Here is a 27,250-nt window from a genome sequence, read left to right on the forward strand (position 1 = left end):
CTGAACTATGCAAGACATTGACAAAACATTCATTAAAATACTAATACATTTTGGCTTTTCAGTATCTATCTTAAAGAGAGAAGAACCCAAAGAATACCAACACATGATACACACTTCTGTAATCCCAGTCACTTGGGAGGCAAAGGCGGGAGGATTTCAAGTTTGAGGTCAGGTTGGCAAAGTTAATAAGGCCCTAACTCACAAATGAACAAACAACTAGAGCAACAAAACAAAAAAATCAAAAGGAGTGGGGGTGTAGCTCAAGTGGTAAAGTGCTGGCCTAGCTAGCACAAAGCCCTGGATTCAATCCCCACTACCAGAAAAGGAAAGAAAAGATTATAAAACTCAGCCTCAAAAGAAATACTAAGCCATAATAATTCAAAAACTATTTTTAAAATTATGAAAAAAATTCTCTCTCTTACAGGTGCAGACTATTTTAGCCATTTCAGAAACACTATTCAACAGCATCTGCAGACACTTTACAGTGCTTTAAGTACTAAATCTAAGTATATGTATTTTTAAAGAAATAAAAATATTCAGACATATAAGAACTTCTCAGATGATAAATTTACCCAGCATTCTTCATGATAATTTTATGTGAGTTTCTAGACAGGATTTGTTGACTTGATCATAGCACAAATCGTATGTATAGAAGTCAGCAAGAGTTAGTCTCTCAGGCACCTGAGCATTGCAAGGGATGAAAAAGTTGCATAAGGACTAAAATATATGGACATCAATAATTTTGTCCACCCTATTTTGTACCTTTCTTAGCACATTCCTCTTGTGGTTTGTTTATTACATCATGTCTTGTCTACTTTCTGCTGTTGTTCACCGTGGATTCTCCTAGGGCCCAATGATACCAGTACTCCAGAAGAGCAGTCAGAGAAACGAATGAATGAAAAAACAAATAAATGAATGAAAGAACAAGTGAGTGCAGAAATAAACCAAGCATCTCTTTAGCATGTTTTTGTTAGTTAACATACAAATCAAGTTAGTGTATTCAGTTTTCACTTGCTCACTCTTTCATTAATTCAGTTTTCACTGAGAGCTTTCTGTGTGCTGGGTGCTGAGACTTCATGGTCTTCCCGGGTTCTTAGGGGATAAGAGCCTCAGGGAAAAAAGGTAAACATAAGCAGCTCTAGGGATTTAAGTACAGAGCACCTATGCCAGTAAACATACTAATGAACCCATTTAATAAAAAAATAAACACTAATGTAAGAGTTCATATATAGAGTGTTGGTGTCACTAACAATTAAATAGTGGTTAAGAGCACTTGCAGTTGATGTATGAGAGTGATTCCTGGTATCTCCTATTCAGCTACTGCAGGGTTCAGGAGCGTGTTACAGGAAGCAATCTAGGAAGAGGATGGAGCTGGGGGATGCTTGACTGACAGAGCCAAGTGGGGCTGCTTTTGGTAGAACATCCTGGATTCAGAATGAGGCCTAAGAGCAGCCTTGAAGGAGCAGTGGGCTACTTAAGCTAAGGTGATTTTAAGAACCTTGTCTACAAACAGTTTAGAGGGGAGAGGCAATGACATAAGGAATGACCAAAGAAATGAGGTGGGTTTGAGGACATCTTAATGTAAAAAACCTTAAATGTGGTTAAAGTCCTGACCCATATTTTTAATCATTAATAAGTAGATGTTCTGAGAGGTTCTTAATGGAAAGAGGATATGGTACTTCTTAACATTTTTCCAAGAGACTGACACAGAGCTGAGAGGAAAAGGCCCTCTGATGAATGGGCACATTAGAAAACTGAGTCCCCGACACAGCTTCTCAGCCTCTCAGCTAAGGTCAGGTGCACACACTGGCGCATACGTACTCATTCTTGTCCACCTTTTCTCGGAGCTTCTTTAGTTGTTTACTTTGGATGAATTTCAAATTTTGAATTAAGTTCTCAAAGTATTCATCTTCTTTGTAGTTCAACTATAATAGTATATAAAAGATTTGGGGAGAATTATTAAGCTAGAAACCTGTTTTTGCTAGAAAATGTATTTTTTAAATACAGTTAAGAAACAGCGCTAAAAACTTACAAAAGAAGGATTTATTTCCAACTAGCCTTGTTCTGCAGTACAGGTCAATCCTATGCTAGCTGAGTCACAATTGCAGCCTATTTTTTGTAGTCAATCAAATGAAACCAAGAGTCAGACTAGCCTCTCAATATTGAGAATAAGATCCACACAGTAGACCAAGATAATAGCACATTGTTATTTAGTACATACTGTGTGCTTGGCACTGCTCTAAGAACATTAAAATATAAATATATATACTATATATATATATATAAAATACTCATTTAACCTTTATGATAATACTATGAACTAGAGGCCATGGTCAGCACTTTTAAGTTGAAGAAACTGAGGTGCAGACAATACAGTCACTTGTCCAAGTTTAAATAAGTAGCAGGGCTGGGATTTGAACCCAAGGAGTCTGGCTATGAGTCTATCCATGCATTCCAGTCACAAGGGCCCCTGAGACTTGCAAGCTATGGAGAGCTCATTTAAAAGAGAAAGCCAAGTCTTTCCACAAATGAAAAGGGAGGAGAGAGCACTTGGACTTGCACACCTCCACATCAGACTATTAACAGATTAGGACTCATTGTCATCTCTGGGCCTGGGGAAGGCTCGCCCGTTGTCACCAGGGTATCAAGCAGTGGAGGTGGATATCAGTATGTAAAGAGTTTAACCAACTGTCTTCTCTTTTCATTGCTATACTACCAGGGTAGAGTAAAGTAAAAGCTTCTCAAATATTACATTTACTTTCTTTTTCTTTTAAGTAGAGGAGGTATGACTAGGGCTCCCCAAGGGGGAGTAATTAGAAAGAGAAAGGAAACCTCAAGCTTTGACTTTTCCAGAGCCTGAGGGCCACCTGTCATTCAGCACCTTAATGTCCACCCCAGATGTTCTTTAAAGGATACCAGGTTTTCCTTACTATTCTTAAAATGAAATATATGGAAACCAAAGTAACACAAACCTGTAGTCCAGGCTAATGAAACAAAGGCCAAATCAAACACAGTTCCAGTACCAATATTAAAGGTTTTATAAAATATACTCTATGATGTGAGGTTATTTTGCATAATTTCTAGCATCTCCTATCTAAAAATGACGTTGTCATCCACCCCGGGTATCATTAGCCAGAGTCTTTGCAGAGACTTACCTCAAGGTATTCATTATTCAGTTTGTTATCATTTGAAATAATATCATCAGGATAGCCAATCCTTTCTTTAATTGCTAAGGCCTGTGAAAATTACAATATTGAAAGTGAGAGTGATTATGCAACTTTCAGATTCAAACATACTTTATCTACAACTAGCAATTAAATAGGTTGATCTACACTGTTTACAAAAAAAGAGTATATGACAACACTTAACCAGAGTTTTTTGCAATGACTCCTTCCTTGAGTTAAAAAACAAAAAACAGGTTGGAAATTTAGCCTATAATGGCCTGTTCTTACAAGTTGCAACTTTCCCAAGAAAACCAAAATGAAAACTGACAAGTCATTGTTCCACATGTATCTTTATTTTAACTGTTTTCTCTGATTTTTCTCTTTAATCTTATAGAAAGGTAATACTTAAAGCTTCCATTCTCACAAACTATAATTATCTTTCTACTTCATTGATTTGGCTGAGAAAATAGATAAGGGCTTTATGGGTTAGTGCTGATACTCTTCACAAATATTGGACCCCTGAGTTCAATATTGTTCTCAAAGTCAGGGTACCTATCTTCTCAAGTTAAATGAATGATGTTAATTAAACAAGTGCAAAATGGAGTTTTCCTTGTTATCCCAGCCCATCTTTACTTTTTATTATTATTTCTAACTATTATTTGAATTATTTTCAGATTATGTATTTTACTTAATTTACAACTGGCTAGTTCTATTTTTATTTTAAAATTTCTCTTGTTTCTGTCACAGATGTTTGAGCTTTGATTCTATCAAATCATATTACTTTCAAATAACCTAATTAATTTAAACTTCTCATGGAGAACGAGGCCGTAACTCTGAATTATTTGGCTTGTCATCAAATGGATGTGACTTTGCACAAGTTTGTTGCATAAGCTGAGAATTCCCCAGGGACCAGGCAGCAAATGTGTCACTTAGGCCAAGCCCATTTTCTCGTTGGTTTCCATACTATCAACTCATTACAAATCAGCTCCTTCTCAGTGGTTTCATTTCTAAGTAGATATTTTCCCTAAATATTCTCAGAGACATAAAATCTACAGAAAGTAAAAGGCACTACAAAAAAAAAAATACTTGGGTAAATACTGTGATGAAAACATTATGTAGCTGTCTTTGTTGCATGATCCTTTGGAATTGAAAACAGGTTAGATTCTAAGGTTAGAATAGAAGAATGAATTTATTGGCTTATTCATTGAACACATACTTAAGTATCCATCATGTGCCCTGGCTACTTAACAAAAGACTGAGGACATTATACTAGGTGATACTTTCTGTTCCCATAGAACTTACTATAAAGAGCAATGGAAGGCAGTGAAATTAAATACATGCATCTATTCTAGGCTAGTGTGGATTGAAGGAGGCTTTCCTATAAGAAGCACTTCCTAAATTCTTTTGACCTTGGGCCCTTTTTATGGAGCAGCTTAAAAGTCCAGGGTTTGTGACACCAGTTTGAAAATGTGGATCTAGAACAATCCAATTGGCTTCATCAAATAAAACCATGGCAAAGACAGTGAAGACACAAAAAGACCATTCCAGCCTGAGCACAGAAGGAACTGGATAGCGATGGAAAGATAGTCACTGGAGGCCTAAATTCTAGGCTTACCCTAACCTAGGATCTGTTGAGAGCTGTAAGAGAATGTAATTTAATTCTGAAACAAAGCAAGACCAAAGACTGATTATCTTATTATAGCAGTTTGTTAGGGACTCCAAAGAGTGGTCTGCTCTTTCCGCACGCTAACAGGGAATGGTCAGGCTTTACAGGAATGCTGCTTAAAAGCACGTTTACAGTTTCACCAGTCATGGTCCTTCAACTATTTATATGATCACATGATTATATAAAATGATTGCAATAAACTTAAGCCCAAGATTTCCTTAGGAATCTTACATTTGTTCTTACATAATACTGAAAATCCCAGGAAAAGCTACACATGAGTGATAGATAGGAATAATTATAAAAAGCCTTCTTTATCACCCTATTAACTGTAAATCTTATAACACAAAAATAATGCTCCATCTTACATTTGAACAGAAGTTTAATTTTTTTTTCTCACAGGCCATGCAAAAGCTAAATAGGGCATATTTTTAAAGTTTAACTGGAATTTTACATTGCAAATTAACGGGCGTTTTGAGCCACTGGTAGGTACCTTTATATTACGTTTTATAGAAAGAGAATATGAATGTAAACCAATGATATATTATACTTAAATTCATAAAATCCTATTTGTTCTTATAGGATTTCCTCTTGTTTTCCAAAGTCTTCCTTAAAGGAAAGGAAAATGATAGTACTTTTAAAGTTTTGAATTAAAGATGGTGGTTGATTATTGGTTGCTGACATTAAAAGTTACTCCTGAAAACATTTCATCTTCAAGAAGCTTGCAGTTTTTTATGTATCTGATTATAGTTTTTGCTAAATTATTTTAAAATTATTTTAATTTAAATTATTAAATGATTATTTAAATTATTTTAAAATTATTTTCATTTTTTCCTATAAAGAAATTTTTCACTGGGTGCTAATAGTTCAAGCCTGTAAATCTTAGCTACTCAGGAGGTAGAGATTAGGAGGACTGCGTTTTGAAGCCAGCCTGGACAAATAGTTTGTGAGACCCTATCTTGAAAAAACCCATCACAAAAAAGGGCTGGCTGAGTGGCTCAAGTAGTAAGAACACCTGTATAGCAAGTATGAGGCCCTGAGTTTAATCCCCAGCATCACCCAAACAAAGAAAAAAAAATTTTTTTTTGGATACCCTTCTTGTTGTTTACCTTCTCTTCAGCTTTCTTTTTTGTTTCTGCGTCCATCCAAGTGAGGTCATCTAATGTTTGAATAAAAACTTCCCGGATTTGTGCAATCAAATCTTCAACCTCAAGTCAAAAGAATAGAAGCCAAATATAGGCCATTAATTCATTCTTTGTAAGACAAAGTTTTAAAAATAGGGCTACATTCTATCTTTATATGAGACAATAATGCTAACAAATGTAAATTCAGATAAACTGTGACCAAAACAAATAGATGTATAGAATCTTCATATTCTAAAATGCTATTGCTACTATCATATCAACATTCCTGATTAAATAGGTCTTAATGCATACGTTAGTTTACAAAATCGTCATCAGAATGTGTTAGTTCTCACTATCCTTATAAAAGCTGAATAAATGTTGGCTGTCATTGCTGTTTGAGGTTTAGTTAGGCATGAAGTAACACTTCAATAAATTCTTTCTCCCATGTTGTTAAGTTCCATTGTCATCATTTCAGTAACAATGAAAAGCAGAGTACATTCCTTGTACTTCAAATAGACCCTAGATAACTTTCTAGGTCAAGAAATACTAATTCTTGGTCAATTTTGGTAATAGAAGAGTTTGCAAATGACTGGATCAATGGAACACATGACTGGGTTGTTCTAAATACACTGTTTCTGAAAAATAGATAGTGATTTTGAATTAAACAATATTAAGGGCAGAAATATAACTAGACTCTTGCAAGACGAAGGGTGAGACATATTGGGAAACAATGGCATATTATCATTCAGAGGTTTTCTGCTTAATTGATAAAATTTTAGCTGAATTATGATCCACTGTGATTGTTCAGCAATGCAAACAAACTGACAGTGTGGTGCCGAGGCGAGGTGGTGTGTTGTGCTGAAAGCATTACCAAGTGTTTGCTGTCCCCAGCAAATGCTTCTTTCACATAAAGCCTTCCCACGGCATTTTCCATATTCCCATTCACGTAGTTTGCACAACGTCTCCAAATTGCCATTTCTACTGTTGTGCCAGTAATAGCCTATAAAAGAAAAATAAAGAGGCCTTTGACTAGGAATAGAGGGCGGGCGCACAGTAAGAGCAAACATCTCACGTGACTGTAGTCTTTACGTGTCACTTAACGTCTTGCAATACTCATTGCTTCTCTTCACAAAGCAGGTGTCCCTAACCTACAATAAAACGCAATTGTAGGATTGCATTGTTTACTTAAAAATAGTCTGAAACAAGGTATATTTCGGCAATGTGTCCCAGTAGAACTTTTGACTATTATAAGTTAATATCCATCTAGAAAGCTTTAGGAAAGAAAATACAACATTATACCCACTACATAAACATAAATGGGAAGTAATGTTCAATAAATGCAATGGGGAATCACATACATAAGAAAACATATTCCCTCTTTTTAGCTGAATTTTTGGTACTTTGGAAAAACCTGACATGCATAACTTTCAGTGCCAATAAGGGTATTGATCTAAGTAAGGGAAATTGAGCACAATACCATTTCATATTCCTTAATTTTAAAAATGTGTCTGTTTTCTTTTTAAGGGTAAAGACAGGAACTTTCCATAAGAGTTCTTTTCTTTCTGGGACAGTAATTTGGTAGAATTTGCTAGAATTTCTCCTTCTTCAATCCCTGCTGCTTGCTCCCCTTATAACAGGACTAAAATGATTGTGGCTTAAGTCGTGTAGGTACAGCCTAAGGAAAGGTTATCTCTCCAGGTAGGTGTATGGTTTGTCCACGTCAATGTAGTCCATCTATGTATATGTCCAGTGTGCTAAGAGCACCTGAAAATCAAGTCATTTGGGAAAGACACCCCTGCAATGGCTTTTAACACATTAACAACAATAAATCAAAGAAGTGTTCTTTCATGACCTCTCACACAACCGAAGGTCACTCCTTACAGGGCTGTGTCATGATCATGATGTCACAGGAGATCATCACAGGAAGGCAAAGCCCATGCAGATTGGCCTCCTTCCTGTGCGACATATCCTAAGTATGTGCAAAATAACCAACACGGGGCATTTTTTTCTTTGGCCACGTTCACCACATTCTAGCAGTGTGCATGGTAAACCTTCATAGCCATGTATCTCTTTATGCTCTAAGTCTTAAGAAAAGAGAGATTTTTTCTTCACCTTGCGGAAAGCATTTCTGGACTCCTTGTAGGTTCGGCTGAGGCTGCTTACAAGATCCATTATCAACCTCCAGGACATTAAATTTTGAAGATCTCTGTATAAAAAAACCCACCACCCAGCAACAGAAAAGATGAGGCTGCAAAGCTTCTAAAGAGTGATATGAAATGTAAACTTTGAGGTCACGAGCACTGACAGACACCTACCTGGCAGAATATTTGGTAAGAATGGGCTTAAGTTTGGTTACATATTCTGGAGCATAAATAACCACTTCCTCCTCATTTGGAATATTGATATTCACAGTTGACATGATTTCATTTGTGAAATTTGACCAGCTGAATGGCTGGAAAAAAAAGCATGCATAAAACATTCAGCAATTATAGATTCCTCTTCTTGGTTCCAAGATTCAATTATGGTCAGAAGGTCAGACATTGAAGGGTGTCAGCTGCATCACTGAATAATTATCACAATGGCCAGTTTGCTATTTGTTTGGATTTTTTTTTTCCTTGGTTGTTTCAATCAGCTTTTGAATAAAATTTATTTCTGCTACATGATTATTTAGATAGTAGGATTAAACCAACCATTTAAAAGCAAAAACAAAACCTCTAAGCATAGAGAACATACAAATAAGAACCAGGCTCACTGCCATCTTCTTGGTCTGATCAATATTAAAAAAGGAAAAAGAAACACAGCTTACAAAAATGAAGCATTTTAGGTTCATACAAAATGCAAATGTTACAAAGTGTTTGTTTCTTAATAGTGGAATTAATAAACAATTCATCCAAACCCAGTGACACAGCTCAGTGGGGGTCTTCCTGAAATGAAAACATATTGATACAACAGAGGTGCAGTGATGAAGTCAGACAAAAGAACACATTCCAAACTGTTAGTATTAAGTCTGTAGGCATGCCAAATTTAGGGTTGATAAAAGATGGAAATCTTGTCTATCATTTCACACACACATGTGTATTCACACACACACACACACACACACACATAGGTAGAAGTTACCATTCTACATACTTGATTTCCTTTGGTGGCTTGTACTAGTCTTTCAAAACATATACACATATCACATTAAAAAGTTTATTAGGGTCATATCTGTAATTCCAAGCCACGTAGAGGGTGATGATTAAGATCGGTTTGAGGCCAGCCCAGGCAAAGTTAGGGAGATCCCATCTCAACCAATAAAAAGATGGGTGTGGTGTCATGGGGTTGTTTTCCCCCACTACACAGAGGCATAAATAGGAGGAACATGGGCCAGGCTAGCCTGGGCAAAAACTCAAGACCCTATCTGAAAAATAACTAAAAGCAAAAAGGGCTAGAGACATGGTTCAAAGCCCAGAGTTCAAACCCCAGTATTACCAAAGAACAACAAAAAAAAGTTTATGGAAGAAATGTTGAACTCAGTAAGTTATACATTTTTAAAAGCCCCTAACAGCTAGGATTAGTGTCCCAATGACTGTGGTAGTTTGCACACCTTTCTATGGACATTGCTTCAGCTCTCAACTGTGTGCATCAACTGGAGATGAGACTATGCAAAGCTCTATGAATAAACTATCTCGTTTTAGGAGTTAGAAACAAAGTCAGTGTTTTGTCATGTTTCAGCCTAAATCCAATGACTATAATGGTCCTCAGAATGATTTGCACTTTTTCCAAATCCTTTTCTGCTACAGTTTCCAATATCATTGCATAGCTTCCTTGAAACGAATTTTACCTTTTGAAATTTATTCTCACTAAATGTACATATAATGACCTCACCATGAAGTCAAATGGATGGTGTTATCTAAATTCATTTTGAAGTTCATTTCAATAAATAAATCAATGAATCTAAAAATCACTATTTGAACATTATAATTCTAGGAAATGGCACAGTAAGAGGGTCCATAAAACTTGTTTCTTACCTTTCCATTGATCTCCAGGGAAAAGTTATTTTGCAGCTGGGCCAAGGTCATTTTCTTATAAAGAATCACTGGGTCATTTCGATCTTCAGATTTAGTAGTAGCCTATGGAGGTAGTTTTTCATTATTATTTTAGAACTAAGAATTCTTTACATAAAGGAAAATAAAGTGCAAGATAGGTAAAACATATTCCATACTTGTTTTGTAATTTACTTTGTCATAGCAAAAAGAAAGGTGAAATTTAAGGTTTTATGTATATTCAGAAATAATTATCAAGAGTTCTCTGTAGTGTCAATTTTAAAACTCTTCAAAATTTTTTTTTACATTTTGCCACAGAAAATTTGTGGGCTATGGCCAATGGCCAGCCCGGTTTTCTGTAGCTGTTTCATATTCTAACTTTTTTGGGGTATAGTCATCTCCCATTTATCTCTCAAATACTAGACTCCAATCCCTAACCCATCTTAGTTAAGATTAACTCAAGAAAAAAAAATGCAATAGTTTCTACGATAGTTCACAGCAAGTAACACAGAAAACTTCTAGTACATAGCAGGCAGGTTGTAAGTTATCTGAGAATAGCAGCATTTTCTACTTTTGTGACTATCCTACATTCTGTATACCTAGTTTCATACTCTACATTCAATAGCATCCAATTTTATTTTGTTCACTAAATCGAAAAAAGAAAATTATGATAGCACCTCCCCAATCAGTGGTTGAAACTCCCTGATTCCTACTTAAAATGAGTAAAAGGAAATTTAAGGGAGAAAAGGCAAAAGGTGAAGTTTAAAATGGGAATTATTACTCAGTGATAATGGCTCCAATGTCCCCGTTAAGCAACTTATCTATTCATTCATGAAAACAATCACTCTGAACCCCTCCTGCACTTGACACGACGCTAGACATGGGTAGAGAAACACAGATGATTCAGATGCTGACTCCATGCCGATCTTAGAGACTAGACAGGGGCATAAGTGAGTCGTGAACAATTCTAAGGTCATATGGAACAACTACTACAGAGCCAAGGCTGGCCAAGGGGAATATCTTCTGGGAAAGTAGGAGTGGTAAAATCCCAGGATAGGAGACTATTCTCCCATAAGTTGGCTCCCAACATAGAACTGGGGACCATGGTTAGAACCACAGAACTGGTTCTAACTAGGGACTTTTGACCTCATGTAGCCCAAGAAAGTTAAAATTTCCTGCAAAGATCTTCACTCTTCAAGATTCTGTGAAGCCAGATGGCAGGGGTGAGACAGAAATCTAGAGATGCAGATTGTTGCTTACAATGTCAAAGAGAGATCTGTGAGTCCTAGACCAAATCTAAGTATGGGGTCAATCAAAAATTCAGGTGACGCTCAGACTCAGGAGTTCACTTGCTTGTGACTGCAGGGCCCCATTAGAGGACAGTCGAAAGAAAGTACCAACTGAGACTCCAAGGGTTCATCTGGAGCCAGAAGAAATGCAGAAACATGCGCTTGGCTTTGTTGCTAGGCTTTTCCTCTTCCCCCTGAGCTCAGCAGTCCTGGAGTCTGAACTCAGTGACACCACTCTGACCATGACTGCTGTGATCACTTTAAGTTTTAAAATAAAAATGTTTAGAAAATCCAAAATAGCTTTGCATGTGTAAAACACACCTATGAGTTTTACTTTACTCAATAATGCTCTTAACACTGTGAATTTCACTTTCAGATAGCAGAGACTTAGATATCAGATTTATGACAGATTCAGTCTCAGAGGCATCTAAAGGCTCGACTGCAAATGGTAGGACTTTGATGTAACCCATTTATACTACGCAATTAAGTACATCTAGTTTAATATTTGTCAAATTTAATGTATCTCTTAGATGTCAGGAACCCAGTTTACTATAACACTATACAGTTTCACAGGTTCTCTTAAAGTCAATGATTCATTACTAAACTAAGCTAGGCATTTTTATCACTTGGCTAGTTATATTTTTACCCTTAAAGTAGGCTTGAGAGAGGAAAGAAAAAACCAACAGGTTAGCATTATTTTGTATACCAGAAAAAAAATGTGTTTTACATTGGCAAGTTCTTTTTCCAATTCCATAATTTTATTCATTTCCAAAGAAATCTGGTTTTCATCAATAGGCAATCCTTCTTCCTGACGAATCAATTTGGCCACAGAAATCATAAAAGCCACATACGCTGTACAAGCCTGCAAGAAATAAGTAGTAAATTGTTGGAGAACCTTCTTAATATTCAGCATGGAACTTTAAGTTAAGATGTTTCTTCAATATTAATTTTTCATAAAGCACAGTAAAATAGAATCCTTTCCTAAGTACTAAAAGGACTGACCTGCACAGATTCTTACAAGGTAGATGTACCTTTAATTAGAGCTTAAGGCACAACAATAAAGTATCAGCTTGAAGGTCCTAAGTAATTTATAACCATTTGGCTATGGATATTACATGATTTTCCATTTTCAGTCGAGTCATTTTGCCCCATAAGAATGCAGCTACAAAACGTTGGTAAGCAATTACATATATTATTTTTTCCTTAAATAGCAATAAATTCCTTTACCAAATCTGTTTTTTCTCAGGTTTTGTTTACTCATGTACATCATAAGTGTTTTTCAATTATTTATGAAGAGATAGCCACAAACTCATAAAATATAATCAGGGCATCTTCATCTCTGTGTCACCAGGTCAAGCAGTATTTTTTTTTTCTTCTGAGACTGTATTCTCAGGAGCTCCTCCAACACACAACTGTAGGTTTTAGTTCCTTCCACACTGTTCCCAATGCTATGAAATTTTACTGTAAGATACCATAGACTTAGACACCAGTTTTCTTCCAAGAACTCGGTTTCTTTAAATCTTATCTTCATATACATTTTAATTTGGAAAAGTAAGCTGTAAACTACCTTACTCAAGTTCGGTAGCATCAACACCAGGAAATCAAATCCCACTTCTGTGAAGTCTCAACCCATTGGTACTTATTAGTATCAATAATCATTATCATCCACCAGCAATTAGAGTATGACCTCATCTCATTTAAAATTTACCCCAAATTCAACTTCCTGGCACCAACTTTACTACTGGTTAAGTCGGCAACTGTCATCAGAAAAAACAGGTCACACAATTTAGGGACAGGTGGAGGCTCTATGCTTCCAAGACTTGGTACCAGGGTAAATATGAATGAAAGCTACAATGTGCACTACAAAGTGCTGAACACTTTCAGTTTCAAGAGTGTTTTATATTCCTACTAATCAATTAGAGGTGAAAGGGACACCCTTGTATTCACCGTGACTACAAAGAAATGTCTGTTTTTACAGTGGGTCATTATCGAATACAACACTAATAGTGAAATAAAAAACCATGTCATCAAGCCAGAACTCAATTTGGAAGGGTTTCATATTGCTACTCCAGACCTTCTTTGCATGCTAGGTAAACAGCTCCCTGGAGAGGGGAGTTCTTTCTTTTCACTCTGTAATGCTCAGACTACTCAGCTAGCTTCCCTACTCATGAATTTGCTACTGAATAGAAAACATGATTTTTCAGCTGTGAACATGCATTAAAAAAGTAATAACTAAGGTAATAGGAATCAAAGATAATTTCAAATATATTTCTGCTGGCTCCATTCTTTCCCCATTAAAAGGTAATCAGAATTCATGTTTCACTTTGAAGTAAACAAGTATGTCTGAATTCATACCTCATGGGATCACCTATTCCAAAGTATAAGTATGCAGTGTTTTGAATTAACTGTATTTCAAAGCACATAAATCCATCTGCCTTCAGCAGGGAATTACTACTGGCTATGAAGGATATGGTAGTCTGAATTTTCCAATTTCAATCAACTGAGATTTTTATTTAACATATGGCATGCCCTTTTTTTGTTAATAAGGTAAGAAAACAGCCTATGTACGTTTGTTGACTATGCAAACTAGTTCAGCTTCAACACCTTCAGCTAAATCTGAAGACTATGGAACTTTGGTATTAGGCCACATGAGACCTTTGGACAAGGCCTCCAGTTGAATTGGTCATTCCTCAGGAAGTTGGAAGCCAGCGATATCACTAGCGTCTGGAGCTGCATGGAGTTCACCACTTCTTTCAGTAAGTTCCAGACTGGTCACTACTCCCACGTGACTGAGTAAAACATGCGTGGAGTATCTTGATTACCTTCCTTGGCTTACAAATTTACCTAGCAGTTGTCAGAACCCACACTCACTGCTGCAGTTAATCCCTTGACAAGCAACCGCATGGCTTCAATTTTCTTTTAAAGATATGCCTGGATATGTAAAATGCCAAATGATTGTAGGTGTCAGAATTTGAGAGAAAGCAATCAACACATATTTTAACATTTAAAGAATACATTGATCAGGGTATTTTTTAAACTGAGATTTAATTTTTCTTTTCTTGTGACTGACACAGCATTTAGTTACGAGGGCAGGGACCAGAGTCATTAAGTCAATTTCTTCGAAGAGAATAAATCAGTGATCCTTTCAGAAAGAAGAATCCACCAAAATATCTATGTAGCAATTCACTTAAAAAAAAAATTGTGAATCCTAACATTTATAAAAGCAGCTTCAAAGGGATAATTGGTTTTAAATGGTAGGATAAATTTCATAATAGCAAATTTGTGGGGTTTTAAACTATACATTTTCAATGAGATGACACATGGTAATAACAACATCATGGATTGTTACTCTAATTAGAACTATCTTCGTTCTGCCAGTCCAGGCAATGATGCTCATATACTGGAAATTTAGTAATGGGGGATCCTCCTGCTTGGAAAAAAGATGATATTTGTTTAGAGCTGCCAAATAAGAAGAGACCAATGCCATTTTACTGCTGTCCTTCAAACTTTAGTGTCATTGCTAATAAATAGCAGCAAGACCAAGACAGGAGGAGAAAGTTCTGCAGTCAGATCGGCTGATATCTGGATACCTTAGTAGGCCAAGGATGCTAAGGATGCATCCAGAGATTCTGTTTAAGGGTTCTTTTTTTTCCTAATGGGACTGAGGCTTGAGCTCAGGGCTTCTCGCTTACAAAACAGGCACTCTACTTCTTGAGCCACCTCCAGCCACTTTCTGTCTTCCCCTTCCTAGAAAGAAAACCCACATAATGTAGAACAGGAAATAACTGAAAAGTCACAGAACTGTGCTGTTCTAGCTATTGATGCTGGGGAGATGTTTAAGTGTGACACAGAAGTTTTCTTGGGGAATACAGAGGGACATCAAGCAGAAAAGAAATGGTTCCTATCAAAAACACTTGGAAAATTTCCTAGTTTGAGCAGCATGTAACCTGCCAGCACAGGGACTTATTCCCTACAGAGGAAGTGTAAACATAAAATCACACAGCCATCCTGGAGACTGGAAATGAAAACCAGCCCAAATCCAAGCAGGAAGAACACAGGATCAGAGAGGATCCACTTTGAATCACCTCCCATGTTTTGGGTTTTCATCAATCTGTCAGAAAAAAATCTAGAGATTTATACAAGAACTTTTAAGGTTTATCATATATATTTGGGAAGCTGCTTATAGATCTTTTCATAAACTGCATTTAATCTCCAAAAACTCTCTTGTCATATTTATGAGCTTTCAATTAAAAATGTCCACTTATGTTTTGCTAAATACAGATGCCTGGATTAGGTAACACTGCCTGAGTATTAGACTACCTGGTACCCAGAAAGGAGGAAATAAGCTAGCAGTTTCCCTGGCAGGGTATGTATAATCATATGTCAAAGCTGTTACACTGTGAGGGTAGCCCAGACATGAATCATGCTAGCACATAATGGCTAAGCATTAAAGTACACATTTTCCCTATGAAGAAAGAGCCACCAGCCAAAGTTAAATTAGGTCTGTTCACATTTCTTTATTTTACTTGCCTTCACCTGAGTCTACCGTATTCTTTCCCTTAAATTACCACATGGCCTCCCTCTGACCCCTGATTCCATTACAATGCATTCTACAAACAGCAACCAGAGCGATCTTTTCAAAACCCAAATTCAATCTAATCTAAATTACCCATCCACCCTACCCACAGTCATTTGCTATCATATTGCCATTGCCATTTTATTTCTTCACAACACTATCTCAATTTCTGTTATTTCCGTCAAATATTGTTTCTTCACTGACTATCTCCTCCCATTAAAACATGAATCACATGAGAGCAGGGATCTTATTTCCTTGGAAAACTTGCTGCCTAGAAGAAGCCTGTTACATAGTAGAACCTCAACAAATATCTGTTGAACAGAAATAGTGAAATTAAAATTTAAGCCTATTAAGTAGGTTTTGTTCACTTCCTACTCAGATCTTCTAGTCTCAGCTCAAGCTCTGGACAATTTCTCTCAGCTTATATTTTGGGAGAGCAGACAAACAAAATCCTCACTAGGTTGTAGCTCTGTTCCAGTTTGTCTTTGCTCATCTTGAGGACTGTATATGTTAGCTATGTTCTTTCATAGGTGGGTAGAATTTAGGCAATTTTCTTCATCTGTGTTTTCTCTGATTTACATACACAGACAGTGGGTCATCTATTTCTGGCTTTGGTCCATGGTGGCCATGTTTCAAGTTCTCTCTCCTCAACCCTAAAACATTTCCATTTTGTATGAACCCACAGATTTTGGAAGAGGTCTATAACCTCTGCCATGTCCTAAGCATTATATTCCACAGCTTCTAATCTCTGATCCCAAACTCACCTCTGTCGATTGTCAATCACTATACCAGTGCTTTTTTCACTTTTGTTTCAGTCTTGAAATGCTGTTCAAATGATATTTTGTGTGTGATGTATAAACAAACAAGTGAAATATGTTGTGATGATGTTTCTAAAAGTGTATGTGTATGAGAAGGGTGACTGCCCATTGCCCTTTCACTGGCACACACAAAATAGTCCTTAGGTAAAGAAACCAGTACCCTAGCCTATTTGCCCTTTCAAACATCAGTACACAGCATAAACATATCTTCTATGATCCAATTACACTCAAATATTTTGGATTCCTAACCTACAGATTTCCTTACAAAGGGCACAAGGTAACAATTAGCTTTGATAAGTGAGAAAGGAAGCTTTGAGACCAATCCTATTTCATTTTCAATACAGACTTCAGAGGCTCTTTCTAAAGATGGGCAATTTCTTAAGAAAATTAAGATTATTCCTCTCAATATACAAAACTTTCTTATGGTTGGTTGGCTCTTTTCTAAAATTTCAAGAATGGGAATGATTGTCTTTTATGGGCAATGAACATCTTTCGTATTCTTTTCCCAGCACACAAATGTATACTTTTGTTTTGAGTCTCACTACTTCTATCTTTCCAGGAGCATTGTGTCATTAAGTGATGGTTATTTCTAAACAGAGACTTCAGAAAACAATACAAATGCTTTTTGTGGTTGGATATACCTATTATTATAGTCAAGGTACTCATTTAGGGGTTGTCTAGGTTATTGAGGTCACTAAATACCAACAAAAACATGTTCTAAAATGTTGAAGATTAAGTTAATTGAGGACTAACGGTATATTTATTAGAATGCTAAGTGATATACTGAACTCACAATAGACAAGAGGGCAAAAGACCACAACAGACATGCATGCATGAGTGAAGATTACTCTTTTGGCTCCTTTTGATGGCCTACTACTTTTGGGTTATGCTTTAGCCCTAGCCAAGCATCTTAGCATCCTTTTCAGAAAAGGACCAAAGGAGCCATGAGTGAATGAGTCTCTTTTTCTCTTGTAGTTGTCTTCTGGATTCTGCAACTTCCCTTCAATTCTAGAGGGAAATGGCCAAATATCATGCATTTATCTGACCTAAAATCAAATGTTCACATCAGTATTTTTAGATGATCTATATTAAATTTTAAGGATGAAAAAGTTGAAATATCTTGGTTTTGATGGTTTAACTGCTGAATTCCAAACATTTAAAAGAATCAGTATCAGCCTTTCTTAAGATCTTCCAAAAAATTGAAGAGGAAGGAATATTTCTAAACTTATTTTATGAGTCCAACCCTAATACCAAAGTCAGACAAAGACACGACAACAAAAGAAAACTATAGGTAAATAAACCTGGCAAACACAGATAGAAAAATTCTCAAACAAATACTTGCAAAACAAATTCAACAGCACATTAAAAAGACCATTCACCATAATCAAGACAGATTGATCCCAGGGATGCAAGAATGGTTCAATATGCAGAAATCAACAGATGTTGATCATCTATTGAGATGATCATCTCAATAGATGCAGAAAAAGCATATGATAAAATTCAATATACATTCATGATAAAAAAAGGAAAATCCTATCAAAAAACAGGTACATATGGAATGTACTTCAACATGATAAAGGTCATACATGACAAATTCACAGATAAGCATACTTAGTGATGAAAAGTTGAAAGTTTTTCCTCTGAGATCAGGAACACAATCAGGATGCCCATTTTTGCACTTTGATATAACATAATACTGGAAGTCCTAGTGAGACCAATTGAGTAAGAAAAAGGAATAAAAGACATAGAAAAGGAAGTAATTAAATTGTCTATTTGCCAATGATCATTTATGTAGAAAACCCTAAAGACTCCACAAAAACAGTATTAGAACCAATAACAGTTACAAAATCAGCACACAAAAAATCAGTAGCATTTCTATATGTATAAAGCTGAACAATCTGGAAAGGAAATTAAGAAAACAATCCCATTTATAATAGTGTTAAAAATAGGAGTATATTGAACCAAGTTCTAAGAAAGCACATACATGGCCACTGGGTTCAAGACTACATTTCTTCTACGTTATAAGTGAGTGCAGCAACAGGACAGTTGTACAAACAATGCACCATATGCAACTTCTGTCTCACTTATTCAACATGCAAATGTACACCACTTTCCCTCTTTTCTTTTCCATGGCCTGAAATGTGAACTAAGAACTGGTGCACCAACTCTGATTCAACAGACTAATGTACAAAACCAGAGGAAGTTGGCATGAGTGACAAAATCAAAGGAAACTGAGGTCCCAGACATCCCCATAGCGCAGAGCGTCCTATTTCACCCAGATGGCTTGCCTAACTGCCTACTTTGGGACAGACTGGAATGGAAGATAGAAATATGCCTTCTTGCTTGAGCTAATATAATGCTGAGTGCTTTTACTACTGCAGCTTAGCCAAGACCCAACTATCACACAAATGTAAGTGCCTAGAGGGGCCAGGAGGTCAACATGTATCAGTGAATCATCTAAATGATTCAACCCTGGAGAACAAATGCTACATCACTCTGGCCAAAAGCAGTGATACACCAAAATGCAAACTTAGGGCTTCCAATTGTACTGATTCATAAAGAAATTTGTATGACAAATGAGATCCCCCAATTCTGTAAAATATTGACAACTAATTCAAAATTTAAAACAAACAAACCCTGCAGGTTAAATGGAAATACCTCTACATCAGATTCAAGCCAGGTAATGCTGAGTATAAAATGTGTAAGTACACCATGACCTTAACATCTTTTTGAAAAATGAAAAAAGAAACTTTACCACATTGACTGCAGAAGTATTTTGATGTCAGAAATGAAAAAATGTGAAAAAATATGCATTTTAGTACAGGAAAAAAAGTGGAACTTTTATAAGGGTAGAATCCTAAATATGAAAATCATCCCAGTTGATAATGATGATAATACAGAAGAACGAGCCAAAATTCCTCAATCACTTTCAACTCTGAAACAGGAAACAGCTGGGCAGCTCTTAAAGCCAATAGTTGCAACCCACACAGTAACTAAATAATTCAAATATCCCACACCCGTTATCTGTGCTGTTAATTGTGGCCTTTGATATTACACTGTATATATTTTTCTTTATTTCAATGTTGTATATTCACTCAAAAAGACACCTTATTCCGTGTTCTTTAAACTTAATAAATAAGAAAAGTAAACAATAGGCATAAACATATTTAGCTAATAATTTAATCTAGGAAATTACTTCCATCATACCATACACTGTGAAGCATTAGGATCACGGCAGGTAAACTTAACATACTTCTGAGCTGCTAAACAATTATGAGAGAAACATTTACAGAACCAATACCTTCCCCCAATATCTAATAAAGGCAACATGACTGGTTCTGTCCTCTGTTATTCCTTCTACCAGTAAGCAAGAACACATTGACATAAGCCTGTGGGAGGTTAAGTTTGAGAAACAGTAAGAAAGCGGTCCAGGACATCCAGATCAACCTGCAGTTATATGGGATACAACGCCTAAGTGTGAGGTGATCAGTGCTAGAGTAAGGAGGTGGGTGTCTCTGCCTGCATAGTCCTTAAGGTGCCCGTCACTGGACCAATCAATCCCTGATCCTCATTGTCTACTATGATAAATCTGATCATTTTTTAAACTATCCAAATTTAGGGGAATTAAAACATTTAAAACTGACTTTTCAAAATGAGTCATACGACTTCAATACTAACATCAAAATATAAATCAGGAATTTCAATTTCCTAGGTTTTTTTTTTTAACTTTCATTAGTCTATTAAGAATGCTTCATTCTATCAAAGGCAGTTCAGTCTTATTTGTGATTTTGAGTCTCTCAAGTAAAGCATGTTAGAAGGTTGTTTAAATTTGGCTCTAGTCTATTTCATTATTTATGGGTGTGCACAGACGGTTTTGGGTTATTTCTTTTTCTCACATTCTTTTATTTACCTCTTCATATAGTCCGGTGCATTCGTAGTAGTCTCTGGAAGGAAGGCCAAGTCGAGGTTGGTCAAACTACAAAAAATATACATCAAAGAAAATAAATCATTCAGCACGTATAAAATAGTTGGATTAAAATACAAACATGCCTGTCTGTATATGTGTAAGAGGCAAGTCATCCTGCTGACGGTCAGGGCAGCAATGAGAAACTGAGTGAATACGTCATTAGGAAAAGGTTTCCATTGCTACCTGTAAGTGGTAGATTCACTGGCAATTAAATAATCTGGAGGATCATGACAGGGATACTTGATGGAAACTGAAGAAAACTTCAACAAAAGTATACTGAGAAAGATTTTTTTAAGCAGAGCAGAGGGTATGAATGAACAAAAAAATGTCAGGAGAGCTGGGTGCTGGTGGCTCAACCCTACAATCATAGCTACTCAGGAGGCAGAGATCAGGAGGGGATCATGGTTAGAAGCCAGCCCAGGCGAATAGTCCACAAGACCATATCTCAAAAAACCATTCACAAAAAAAAGCTGGTCGAGTGGCTCAAGGTGTAGGCCCTGAGTTCAAGCCCAAGTATCACACACACACAAAAAAAAGTCAGGATTTGGAACTGGGGAACTTCTAAATTATACACATAATAGGAAGGACTTCCCAGCTTCCTGATGTTCTAATGCACTCCCCCGAGGGGCATTTCCCCAGGGAAACAGGTTTTGTTTACTCCCACCTTTACTTGGGACTCATTGGTCTTACTGACAGGAGTAGATCACATCCTTCCAGTTTGTATAGGCAGACTGTGTGTGTGTGTGTGTGTGTGTGTGTGTGTGTGTGCGCGCACCTGTGTGTATAACCTGCACAGTCACTCTGGAACCTATAAGCTAGTGTAAATCTTCCAGAAATTTACTGAGATCCTCTACCACAGAGGGATGGAGAAAATTCCTTGTCTGCCCACAACTGCTGTGCTGAGAGATGTCAGCAGGGGTGGACAGTGGCTGGGTATGTGAGTGGAAACCCCATGCTGCTCCCGTGCATCTGCTCCACCTTAGGCATTCACCTAAGAGCAAAATGGCACCCTTGCACCTTTGTGGGACTGCTTCCTATGCACTGAAGGACAAAATGAATAGGCGGGGGCAAACTGGAGCATTTATGGGTTCAAGTGAGAACCTCCAAAGCTCTGAGAAACCCAGGCCAATGTGGAAGAAACATAATCCAGAGAAATATGGGGTGTTCACTTTGGCAGCACCCCACAACATGTACTAAAATTGGCATGACACAGAGAAGATTAGTGTGGCCACCATGCAAGGATGACAAGCAAATTCATGAAGTATCTCGTAGTACGTTGTGGAAAGAGATAGAAGGCACCTCCACGTGCAGCGTCGGCTGACTGACACACAAACTCACATGAATTATATAGTGTGTAGAGTTCTTATCATCAGTGCCAATAAAAAAGTTGATGAGGACCTTCTTCCCATATTTGGAATTCAATTGTGCAATAGCTTTCTCAGCTGTCCAAGAAGTACCTAAAGAAACAAAAGGAGAAACATCCCTTTAGTAGCTTTGGCTTAATTACACTATTATAGATTTCATGTGGAAATTATTTGTTTGAAAGAAAGGAAAACTGCCTTACCATATGTCTGTTCCCAGTTTTCTGTCGCTACCGGCCATCCATATATATCTGGTAAGAGTTTGAGCAGAGGCTGTCCTCCTCTACTGTCAATAGCAGCTTTTGAAAACAGTAAAAGTTAATTCAGTATGCAGTCTAAGCATACTTTGGCACCAATATTTGCACACCCTAATGAATTCAAAACAAAGAGCACTTACTTTCATTTATACAAGACCTGAACAATGTTTTTGCTTTCTGCACTGCTTCTATATCATCAGTTTTGGGTGTCTGAAGGACATCTGAAATAAGGTATTTAGCAAAATGCATCACTATTTGCAGCTATAATTAATACTGTCAACACAGGCTTAGTTAAAAAACTTTCATTTCTCCCTCCCCATTCCAAAACCCTGTGAGGAAAGCCAAGCTCCCTACAGGTTCTTCATTCCCAGCACAGAACTGACAATGAGTTTCACTGGCCAAGTGAGATGCAAGTCTTTTTTTTACTAGATTATCTTTTTTGAGGTGGAGGTGAGGAGAAAAAGAAATACTGATGTGCCCTGCTTTGCCTTAGACAATAGTTACTTTTCTTGAAATTGATATTAAAAAGAAAATAATAATAGAAGGCTTTGGAGTTTAATATGGATAGTCCTCTTGAGGGCTGGAGAATAACTAATTATCTTTGGGTGACTGTTCTAGTCATGTTCCAAATGAACTGTTCTAATTGTTTAGATGTTAAAAAATAGCAAAAAAAAAACCTTTTTAATTTTCCTTCAAAGAAACTTCTAGAAGAGGAATTAAACAGAGGATGGAGATAGTAGAGACTAGTCCAGACATTCACCACTAGGAGGACAGACCTTAATAATATCTTCTAGCAACTTTAACACAGACCTGGGATTGAGTGGTGGTAGAAATGGTTTTAGTGGTAGTCATTTAAGTTTGTCCTCTATACAATGGCATCAACAGACCATTTTTTATGGATGAAAGGCCTTCATTGCTTGTGTACCTACAAATGAAAGCAGGAATGCTAAGGATGCCAACATTTCATCTCTACCACCCTCAGAGTGACTCAATGGTGGTCCATAAATCCTGGAGGTATCATCAACTTGAATCTTTTGTGACGTTCTTTGTACTGGTGAACAGTTGTACCTTAAAAAGTGGGTATGTGAAGGGAGAAATCTTTGCTGCACAGACACAATTGCTACTAACCATTTAAAATGACTTCTAGCTCATCTCTTAAAATGTCAAAGTTACTGTAACGGGAATTGGTCTCAGGAATGACGTTGCGTTTCAGCCAGCCTCCACATGCATATGTGAAAAAGTCGGTGCAAGGCTCAGCAGTGGCATCCATGTTCTGGATCAGTCGAGCAGCTGAAAGACCAGAGAAAAGACTAGATGAACTGAGGTGTGCCTTCCTTAAATTGTTTGGAGGGGGAAAAAGAGGCGCCATTTTATGATACATTGACTGGACTGATGCTCCTTTTTCTATCTTATAAAATTCTCAATTCCAGTGGTTGAGGAATATTATCTGTGTAGAATTTTTTTTTCTTTTACTCTAGTTGGTTCATTTTATTCTTGAATAGTCTGGGTCTTCCCATCCTGTCCTCCAGTCCTTCCTCACTCCTGTAAGTCTCCTATTTACCCTCCCCTCAAATGAGTTTTTTGAGTTTTTTGTTAGTATTTCAGAGGAAAAAATGATAGGTCTCCTTTGCCTTGGCCATCTTGGGACTGCTGTTAATGTAAGGTCATTTTTTGTTCTGATAACCTTTATTTGTCATCTCTGCTCTTCAAGGTGATGCCACATTGGAAGTGTCTTCTAGACTCTAAAGGATGAAGGACTGTTCACTGAGGATTTAAAGCCAGTTATTACTCCTTGGATCTTGCTTACAAACTTTTTGAAATTCAAATTTATATCCGATTAGCATTTATTTATGTAGAGTGTTTCATTATAAAATTGGCTGCAAGCTTGTTAGTTTTTCTTATGTCCACTCTTTTATCTTTGAGAACTGTGATGAAAATACAAATCAAAGCACACTGGGTTTACAATATGCAAGAAACTGACTCTCCAGATGCTGCAATTGATAGAAAAACTGTAAAATATGATCTCCTACCACTGAAGATGGGATATTACCCAAGACTACAGCTGGAATAGAGAAAGCCCTGCTACTGTGCTCTCACTTTCTTTCTCATAACAAGTTGAAATGTTTTGCAGTAAAAACAAAAGAGCAATTGAGAATGCATCTGCATCAGAACAGTATAAGCTCTCAAATGAGCTTTTGCAAGTACTTTGCTTTCTGAATCAATCAATTAATTAAACATTTCAAACAACTGCTGAGGTTTGTTGAGTTTTTTCAATGCCGTATAGTAAATCTTGCTCCAGTTGACCTTTGTGTCCCCAGTTCTAACACCTCCTGGACATGTTTGCTTGCCCATCACCTCAGCTTCAGCTCCTTAATACTTAATTGGGGAGAGCAGGTTCTCCCCAATCCACTCCTCTCTCAACTTTTATGCTTGGCTTTACAGTACATTTGGTAACACAGCCTCCCAGCCTTGAAATCATCAGTAAAACTCTATTTCTTTCTCCCTCTCCGATGTATTGATCATTGGCTCTTTTCTATACTTCTTTCCATGGTCAATGTCAACCTAGTTTACAGCTTTATTTCCTGCTGATTAAAAGTCATCCAACTACTCATCTGACAGTATTATTCCCCTCCTTTTATATATTCTATTCATCTTTCACAGAGTAAACTTCCCCAAAGACCTTTGCTCTGGTCACAAACTTGTTTAAAAAAAGTCAGTGATTTGTCATTTCCCAGGTTAAATTACAAACTCTTCAACTGGACCTTGGAGCCTTTGCAGGACCAATCACACATCCCCGCCATCCTTTCTTCCCTCTGCATTTTTTTCATCTGTATTCCCAGCACATGGGTCTACTCAATACTCCTCTGTTTTCCTAACCCTAAGCCTTTCCTTCCAACCTCTTCGCCCCGAATCTTAAGTCCCGCTCCCATTCTTTCCAAATTTTACCCTCCATTCAAGGTTCAGCTCATGTCCCCTTTCTTCCCTGAAGCTTCTCTGACTCCAAATTATACAGAAAACACCTCTGAGCTCAGTGCCTCCCTCAATCTTTAATGCTTCCATAAAGTCACTTTGAGTTTTTGTCTACCTAGCCGTTTTATTGATATTATTAACAATCTCTTTGTATGCCCATCACTTAGCACCAAGGTACTAGTGGTACATTGGGGTCTTCTTTCCCTCTTCCCACACAACCCTCTCCTTCCACAGGTCAGGGCAGTTCTCATTTCACTGCCTCCAGAGTCCATTCCATCTTTCCCATTCCCCCTCCTTCTCAGGCTGGGTCTGTGTCCTTTCATCCACGCTGTGACCCCAAGCCTTGCCCCATCCCAGTCCACCGTACATTCTGCAAGCAGATTAATGTTCTGAAAACATTTAAGCATGTTGTTTTCTGCTCCAAGGTTTTGAATACAGGCTATTTACATTCATAATAAAATCCAGTTTCCATAGCATATTCTAATCCTGATATATCTATGAAACTTCTCTGTCTCTCTCTCTCTCACCTTCCTCACATGAACCATATGTCCTGATTAAACGGATCCCAATGAAAAGTGTCTGCTGTAGAACACCTTGTAGTTTTTTTCTGCTTCTGTAACTGACCACGTTGCCTCAGCCCCCAAGCTTGCTAAAATCTCTTTTAGTATTTTTTCACCTTTTGAAATGCTAGGCACTCAAAGCCCAGTTCAAACCTTCCATCTTCATAAAAAGGATTGTCCTCACAAAACTGTGTCATATTCTTTTTTGGGGGGTGGGGGATGGCAAATTCATTTTCTCCTCTTCTGGGCTGTGGCTCCATTAAGGTTAGGGATACATTTCTCTCAAAGAGCCTAACACTGGGCTCAATCAAGACCGGTCATGGAAAACACTAGTTTTGACATCGCAGGAAAAGTTCAGGAGACCTATCTAAAAAAGGTAGAGAGAAAAAAAAGAATTCCCTTAAGCTTTGAAGGAAATAAAGACATAATGGCAAGGAAAGTGACAATGAAGACCCCAAATTCAAGGGATTATCATGCAAAGTGAAAATCCAGAGAAATGGAGCCTGAAAGATATGCTAACTAAAGACCTCCTAAAAATACACCTTTAACACTTGTAGCAGATCTCTTCTCTGTTAAAAATTTGAAGTGAATTTGTAAAGGCTACTATCATGTAGGGAGTACTTTCATTTTCTTCCCTTCTCTGGGGAAATGGATGGCTTAGGTCCTAACACCTCAGAGCTCCACAAACTTCTACTCAAGAGAGTAGCGAACAAGCAGTGAACAGGAAGGTAGGGAGCAAGTCTTCCTATGTGGAAATTACATCTCGACTAAAAAGGGTGATTGCGGTTCTGTGCTCGTGAGTCCAAAAGTGACTGTCATGGGAATTGCAACTGCACTTCCCATAGTTCCCGAAGGGACAAAAGATTAGCCTTCCCTTTCAGGTCAGCTTTCCTCACCTGATCCCCAGCACAGTTAAACTTCTGGCGTCTGCAGGACGCACCAAGGACACACCATGCAGAGAAGAGCTGGGAGGAGGCAATGCTGCTCACCTTCCTGTGCCAGCCTGTAAATCCCCTTTGACTAGAGAACTCCCCTGAGCAGGGGTGCTTCCAATCACTTCAAAGAGAGCTCTGTTCTGATGACTATTTTGGGGCCATGGGCCAAGGCAAGTCACAGGCTAGCACTTTTATGCTGAGTCTTTGATCAACTTTCCTTTAATCTCTTATCATGGGTTTGATTCTCGTTTTGCACCTTATCCTCCGGACCTCCTCTGGGCTGACTTTTCTTTGAAGTCAGCGGTAGACTTGTGGGTAGAAGGGCTGTAGGAAACAGACACACTACTGTAAAACTGGTTGTCATTGTTTTTATGTTTGTACTTTGTTTTGAATTACTCAACCTCTCCGCATGGCCACACCTGTGTCTTTCAGATGTTTCCTTAGCTGTGGGTTTCGCTCTTCTGAGTAAACACATGTGGTTTAAAATCAAAAGTTATTCACCTTAATAAGTAAACAGAAAAAATGGCGTAGTAAAGGC

At 37.4% G+C, this 27,250-nt stretch overlaps 1 protein-coding gene and 1 pseudogene across 4 annotated transcripts in view; one reads left to right on the top strand and one right to left on the bottom strand.

Moving 5' to 3' along the window:
* Positions 1 to 27,250, bottom strand: part of Mme (membrane metalloendopeptidase) — a 112,410-nt gene that overhangs the window by 31,178 nt on the left and 53,982 nt on the right. For all 4 annotated transcript variants that reach the window (XM_074073945.1, XM_020174109.2, XM_074073946.1 and 1 more), the window contains exons 4-16: positions 23,376 to 23,537; positions 22,388 to 22,468; positions 22,194 to 22,289; positions 21,968 to 22,086; positions 20,573 to 20,638; positions 11,996 to 12,130; positions 9,965 to 10,066; positions 8,267 to 8,403; positions 8,064 to 8,157; positions 6,823 to 6,951; positions 5,937 to 6,035; positions 3,156 to 3,236; positions 1,822 to 1,925 (exon numbers count right to left, since the gene is read on the bottom strand). In XM_074073945.1, coding sequence (XP_073930046.1) covers positions 1,822 to 1,925; positions 3,156 to 3,236; positions 5,937 to 6,035; positions 6,823 to 6,951; positions 8,064 to 8,157; positions 8,267 to 8,403; positions 9,965 to 10,066; positions 11,996 to 12,130; positions 20,573 to 20,638; positions 21,968 to 22,086; positions 22,194 to 22,289; positions 22,388 to 22,468; positions 23,376 to 23,537 — 1,405 coding nt within the window. The remainder of the gene's footprint in view (positions 1 to 1,821; positions 1,926 to 3,155; positions 3,237 to 5,936; positions 6,036 to 6,822; positions 6,952 to 8,063; positions 8,158 to 8,266; positions 8,404 to 9,964; positions 10,067 to 11,995; positions 12,131 to 20,572; positions 20,639 to 21,967; positions 22,087 to 22,193; positions 22,290 to 22,387; positions 22,469 to 23,375; positions 23,538 to 27,250) is intronic.
* LOC141423665 (U6 spliceosomal RNA) lies at positions 21,793 to 21,905 on the top strand (annotated as a pseudogene).

This window comes from Castor canadensis, chromosome 5 (genome assembly GCF_047511655.1).
Source record: "Castor canadensis chromosome 5, mCasCan1.hap1v2, whole genome shotgun sequence".
NCBI classification, from domain to species: domain Eukaryota; kingdom Metazoa; phylum Chordata; class Mammalia; order Rodentia; family Castoridae; genus Castor; species Castor canadensis.